This window comes from Arachis hypogaea, chromosome 11 (assembly GCF_003086295.3).
Source record: "Arachis hypogaea cultivar Tifrunner chromosome 11, arahy.Tifrunner.gnm2.J5K5, whole genome shotgun sequence".
NCBI lineage: Eukaryota > Viridiplantae > Streptophyta > Magnoliopsida > Fabales > Fabaceae > Arachis > Arachis hypogaea.
In genome coordinates this window covers 142,688,072-142,694,847 of record NC_092046.1, presented here as the reverse complement: position 1 = coordinate 142,694,847, position 6,776 = coordinate 142,688,072, and the positions used below count along the sequence as shown (strand labels likewise).

Below are 6,776 nucleotides of genomic sequence, written 5' to 3'. Positions count from 1 at the left end.
ACTGCAATGAAGACGAAAAAGAAGTCGTCCTGTGTATATATGTTGAGTTGTTGCATTAAAGCAATTCTTAACGTAGGGGGCTTAACGTTTAAACAATAAAGAATAAACCATTACCCGTTATTGGATCGGAACTTCTCCCATCGAACAACGCTCTTGCCGGATAAATAAAGAAAAGAAAAGAAAAAGCAAAAAAGGCACAGAAATAATTAATACACAATCATAGGAAAGTTAATTAAAAAAGAAACATCGTTGTTTTGCTCCTCGCTTTATTAATTATTCACCGACTTCCTCTGAAGAATTTACGCGTTAATTTCCCTTCAATTTTCTCACTTGTAACTTGTCCTCTGTCTCAGTTTCTTCTCTACCAAGCAGCTTCTTCTTCTCTCCAGCAATGAGGCCTCATTCTCGGTACCCGTTTTCTCTCATCATTTTCTCCATCATCTTAATCTTAATCACAACCACAAGAACTGAAGAACCAGCTGCGAAATCCTTCTTAATCTCATGCGGTTCTTCCACCGGTGGAACAGATTCTAACGGAAGAACATGGTTGCCAGATTCCAAGTACTTCACAACACCTTCTTCCATTGACACAAAGAATTCAACAGCAAAACAACAAGACCCTTCTCTTCCTTCACAAATACCATACATGTCTGCAAGGATCTTCACTTCTTCTTCATCAACTTTCCGGTTCCCTGTTTCATCAAACACACGACACTATATCCGACTCCACTTTTACCCTTCCGCCTACGATTCTTCTCTTGATCCAAACAACTCATACTTCTCCGTCGACGCAAATGGCTTCACTCTGCTCAACAATTTCAGTGCCTACCTCACAGCAAAAGCTCTCACAAAAGCCTACTTCATCAAGGAGTATTCTCTCGTCGCTGCAGAATCAGGTAAACTCAGCATCACGTTCACACCGTGTTCCAAACGCCATGGATCATACGCTTTCATCAATGGCATTGAAGTTATTGCTATCCCTGACTTGTTCACTCAACCACCACCTCTGGTTTCAACTCACCAATCGATTTCTGTTGCCAACTCGTCGTTGCAAACCATGATTCGGTTGAACGTTGGTGGACAATACATTTCACCCGACAGAGATTCCGGTGGTCTTAGCAGAACATGGTACGATGATTCAACTTACTTGTTCGCCGCAGCCTTAGGTGTCACTGCTGTGGCGGATAAGAATCTTACGATTCAATACTATTCCGATCTTCCAGAATACATTGCTCCTAAGGATGTTTACGCCACCGCAAGAACAATGGGTCCTGATAATCGAGTGAATCTGAATTATAACCTCAGTTGGGTTTTTCAGGTTGATGCAAATTTCACCTACATTGTGAGGCTCCATTTTTGTGAGCTGTTTTTCACCCGAAATAATCAAAGAAAGTTTAACATTTACGTTAACAACCAAACTGCACTGGAGGGTGCTGATGTTTATGAGTGGACTCAATCCAAAGGTGCTCCCATTTATCAAGATTTTGCCACTTTTGTTGTGGATGTACCTGGTGTTGATGATCAAGAATTGTGGGTGGAATTGCATCCCGCTGTCAAAACAAAGCCACAGTATTATGATGCAATTCTTAATGGATTGGAGATATTCAAGATCAATGACAGCAATGGAAACTTGGCAGGGAAAAATCCTACGCCATCAAAGTTGCTTCTTGATTCCGAAGCTAAGAAAGGTAACAAAAAACATAATAATCTTGCTGCAATCATTGCTACTGGATTGGTTCTTCTTGTTGCAGCTTTATGCTTACTTGTTTACCTTAGAAAGAAGAGAAAGGGTGATAGAAATGAAACTGTTCTTGGTAATTGGTTGGCCATACATGACTCGCCGAACACAACAACTGAATGTGGCCACCATAAGAGTGGTGCTGGTTGTAGTATTTCAACACAAGGCTTATTATGCGAAAACTTTTCAATGGAGGAGATTAAACTCGCTACAAACAACTTCGATGAATCAAAGGTCATTGGTGTTGGTGGATTTGGGAAGGTTTACAAGGGTGTCATACGAGGAGTGAAAGAAGTTGCTGTGAAAAGATCTAACCCATCTTCAAATCAAGGAATCAACGAGTTTCAGAATGAAATTTACATGCTTTCAAAGCTAAGACACAGGCATTTAGTCTCTCTAATTGGTTTTTGCCAAGAAGATGGCGAAATGATTCTAATTTATGATTACATGGCCAATGGAACTCTTCAGCAACACCTCTATAAGAGTAACAAGCCATCTTTGCCATGGAATCAAAGGCTTGAAATATGTATTGGAGCGGCCAGAGGGCTTCACTACCTTCACACCGGTGCCAAGTTCACCATAATTCACCGTGATGTTAAAACAACAAATATCCTTTTGGATGAAAGTTGGGTAGCAAAAGTATCTGATTTTGGTTTATCCAAAACTGGTCCAAACATGAATCAAACCCATGTCAGCACAATGGTGAAAGGTAGTTTCGGTTACTTTGATCCTGAATACTTCCGCAGGCAACAACTGACAGAGAAATCTGATGTTTACTCTTTTGGGGTGGTTCTGTTTGAGGTGTTATGTGGAAGACAAGCTCTTGATCCTACGTTGCCAACAGAGCAAGTTAGTTTAGCTGATTGGGCTTTGATGAACCTAGAGAAAGGTTCACTTGAAGATATCATTGACACTCGTCTGCAAGGGAAGATTAGCATTGATTGTTTGAATAAGTTTGCTGAGATTGCTGAGAAGTGTTTATCTGATAATGGGCTTGAACGTCCTTCAATGGGTGATGTACTGTGGACACTTGAGCTTGCACTTCAGCTGCAGAAGAATGCTGATGCGGGAAAACTTGAAGAAAAGAAAAAAGAGAAGGCAAATGATGACTCATGCATCTTGTTTGATGACTCAAATTATTTTCACAATAAAATTGCTATGGCAACAGGAAGATAAGAAGTGGTACTTGTGTTAGTTTCTGAAGATTAATCTTCTTAGTTTTGAGTTCCTTTTGTTTGTGTCTCTGTGTTTGTGTGTGTGTGTGTTAGACTTTGAATTAATTAGGAGCAATGAGTAATGTAGAAAGAAACTCAGGATTATGCGTAATATATACTTACTTTCAAGAATGGTACTTTTACTTTCATCTCTTTAAAAGAATGTGTATTTTCTTTTTGCTACTCCAACTTCCCTAAGAAGGCTTATGATTGAGTCATGATATTGGTGTTGCAGTTTTTTTCCCCTCAAAGGCTTGTTGTTCAAAAATTGTTTCTAAAAAGTACAAATTACAACTTACAATAATACTATCTGCTACAATTATTTTTAAAAAAAAAAATTTGCACACAAGGATTCTCCGATGAGCCATCGTTGGTGAGTATAAGCTTTTCCATATGTTTGGCCCAAGAAAACTGGAACACATGAGTTATTCTTTTTACACTATCAGAGTTTAGGGATATTTATTTTGTAAATATATCTAGAGAAGGCAATAGATGTGTCGATTGTTTAGTGCATAAAAACTTAAATTTCGAGCGAAAACTACACTTTGGAATACTTTTAGTAAGGTAGTTAGCACTTTAAGGCTGCGTTTGTTTTTTTGGGAAGACCGAGATGGGGAGACTGAAATTGAGTATTATGTTTGGTGACTGGAACTAAAATTTTAGCCCCGATATACAAAATTTTAGTCTAGCGTTTGTTTTGAGGTACTAAGACAGAGACTGGGAGATTGAGACTCGGTATCATGTTTGTTAATTCAGAGACTGGTACTAAAATTTCTGTCTCTATCTCTATCTCCAAAATTTCAATATTTCAGTATTTCCAAAAAGTAGGGACACATGGGACTAAAATTTTTAGAGATAGAGACTGAAACTTTAATAACGTTTTATACATAAAATACCTCCATTTCAATTAATTAATTCCAATTTTATCCTTTGTACAAATTAAATTAAAATTTTATTCTTGTTTCAATTTCTGTCTCTCACTTTGCACCAAACAAAATACTGAAATTTATTTCAATCTCTGTCTCTTAGTCTCTATCTCTCAGTCTCAGTCTTTTCGTCTCTGTCTCTCCAACAAACGCTACCTTATATTTCAAGAAGGTTGAAACACAAGGGACTGAAATTTTGAGGGACGGAAATTAAAATTTTAATAACATTTTTTTCTTCAAAAATACTTTCATACTTCATATAACTTTTTAAATTTCAAATATATTCGTTAGTATCATATTTATCTTAAATTAAATATGATATTGAGACATAACTCAGTTCTATACATTTTCACTAAACATAACATATAGACTTAATTTAGTTTCTGTCTCTCAATTTCAATCTCTCTTCCCTTATCTAGTTGGTATCTAGTTTGTCTTTCTTTAAATTTTAGTCCCGTTTTAATAATAAAAAATTAAGAATAATATACTTAAATATTTAATTTTCTCATACCAACATAGATCGATTAAGTGATAAGTTTATTTGTTCACCTAAGTAAGTATCAAAATTTCGAATTATACCTTGCATATATAACAACTTATAAGTTAAGGTGTTTATTTTTACGTAATTGAATGCACATGTAAAATTGTTTTACAATTACAGTACATCAAAATTATATAATTTTTTTGAAGTTAATAATTGATTTTAACTATCTAATAATTTAACCAATATGATCTTTTTCTTTAAAAAAAAAAGTTAAATGGTAGAGTATGTTTATGTTACTTTCAAAATAATGTACGAGGATCAAATTCGCTCCTAAAGATGCAATTGAAATGTCTATTTTACTTTTGCCCTTAATGAACAATATTCGGCAACAACTCAAATTAGTGATTAAAAAGGCCACTTTCTTTTTTCCCTTTTTCTCTTTTGTCTGTTGACAAAAACAGAGACAAAATTTGACGTTTTGGCTATTCCATGCGTCCCTTTCTGGCAGAATTTGAGACATCGACTTTATAAGGAAAACATACATTGAGAAGCTTGCAGAATTTACGTGACTCAAATAATGCTTAATTTCAATATGTTCAATTTACGGAACCTCCGTTCATACATAATAAGCCCTGTTCATCAATACCGCTAGAATAAAAACGAAAATTAAAAAAAGAAAAAAGAAAAAAGGACAACTCAATTATTCTGCACCTAGAACGCACTTGCTGCAGCATGAGCAAATTTTTAAACTCTCCATGCAACATGCAACCACAACCCCACAACAGAAGCATTTTATGTTGGAAAGTCTAATATAAATATAATCATAACAACTTAATTGTTTCCATTGAGAGAGATACAATTGTAAGATTACTCTACCAAAATGCCATATTTTCACTTGTTTGAAACAAATATGGATTAAACATTTTTAGATGAATTCATTTTATACGTGATACTGTGTCAATACATCTATGATCTACCACTAAAGAGAATATGGACCTTATTGAAGTAATAAAGTCATGATAAATCATAGATGAGTCGGCACAATGTTCCATACAAAAATGAGTACACCTAACATTTTTCTAAACTTCCTTTATTTTAATTTTTTGTTGGGTGTCTTTTACTTGGGAGTTGAGCAAAATTTAGCAGACTTGAAAGCAAGAGGATACAAGAAGGAGTTGGAGTAAGTGAATCTAATGATCTGACTAAAGGCTAAAGGCTTTCCTCCATTAACCAAACAATCATCATAAGAGAGCCTCTTGAACAATCTTGGGTTGATTACTCTTGCAGAAGCAAACCAGCCACAGCGAAGGTGAATATCATATGGAGCACATTCAGAAACACATGTATTCACAATTTGCACAATGTACTCTGGAATTCCGGAAGCAGATTCTCTACTTTGTGAGATGCTTATGTCTTTGTTTGTGCATGAACCTGGATGAGAACATTTTTATGTTAGCCTTGTTAGTTACAATAATAAACTCAAATTTTACAAACAGTGAAGTATGTGTAAAATACCATGCATTAAAAATTTTCTTGATGTAGAGAGTGTCTGTTCTGCTTTCACCGTCACGGTTGTCAAGTTTCTTTCTTCATAGAAAGAGTGCAGAATCTGGGTTGACCGACCTGCTAAAACTATGACAAAAATAAGCTTCAGGGAAGGATTATAAAGAAAACTAACAAGGTTTATCTATCTTTGTGTACCTGAATGCATTTCAACATCACAAAATACAAAGGGCAATGTGAAGCAAAGGAAGAACATAAGGCAGTAGTGGTTCATAATGGTTATGTTTCTTTGTAATCACACAGAAATGCTATGAGGGTGAAAAAACTGAAGACACTTGAAGGGGAGTGGAGGGAGTTTAAGTGCCTAAGAGAAGTGTGAGGTCATCAGCTGATTCTAACAGTCTTATAAAATTTCACTTTTATATGCATACTTGTGTACAAAAGTTTATAGACTAAAAATTCAATACATAAAATGTAAACAAGAATGCGTATTTTGGATGTTCAATTTACCGTGTTGTTGCTTAGTTAAAAAGGAAGACAACAGCCAATGAATGCACAATGGCAAAATGCCAAAACTGTTTCCTACCACTGTAAAATCCAAACTCCAAAGGACAAACAAGCACAAGCTTTTTCGGTTAGAAGTTATGTTAAAATATTTTACCCTTGTACTAAATTTTATACTACTAATCTAGAGTTTTACGTGAAAATAAATAATTGAAGGATTCTACAGAACTTCATGTACAACAATATCACCTAACGAGTTATTGAAAGAATTGATGAAAATTAACATGATCAAAGATTGACTCCAATCTTCTTCCGAGAAAAATCCTTGTGCTGATGAGCGAATTAAAAAAATTGGTAGAACAAACGTGTTCATTCCCGGCGGAAATCGAATCATTCATCAGTTTTAC

At 35.4% G+C, this 6,776-nt stretch overlaps 2 protein-coding genes across 2 annotated transcripts; one reads left to right on the top strand and one right to left on the bottom strand.

Moving 5' to 3' along the window:
• Window positions 1–253: 253 nt before the first annotated feature.
• Window positions 254–3,078, top strand: LOC112723170 (receptor-like protein kinase ANXUR1). Its single transcript, XM_025774427.3, has one exon. The coding sequence runs from the start codon at window positions 392–394 to the stop codon at window positions 2,912–2,914; it is 2,523 nt and encodes an 840-aa protein (XP_025630212.1). The 5' UTR covers window positions 254–391; the 3' UTR covers window positions 2,915–3,078.
• A 2,401-nt stretch (window positions 3,079–5,479) lies between these two features.
• LOC112722064 (TPD1 protein homolog 1-like) lies at window positions 5,480–6,763 on the bottom strand. Its single transcript, XM_072206206.1, has 4 exons — window positions 6,735–6,763; window positions 6,064–6,152; window positions 5,878–5,985; window positions 5,480–5,793 (listed from the first exon to the last, which is right to left on the bottom strand). The coding sequence occupies exons 1-4, from the start codon at window positions 6,761–6,763 to the stop codon at window positions 5,480–5,482; spliced, it is 540 nt and encodes a 179-aa protein (XP_072062307.1).
• Between the last annotated feature and the right edge of the window lie 13 nt (window positions 6,764–6,776).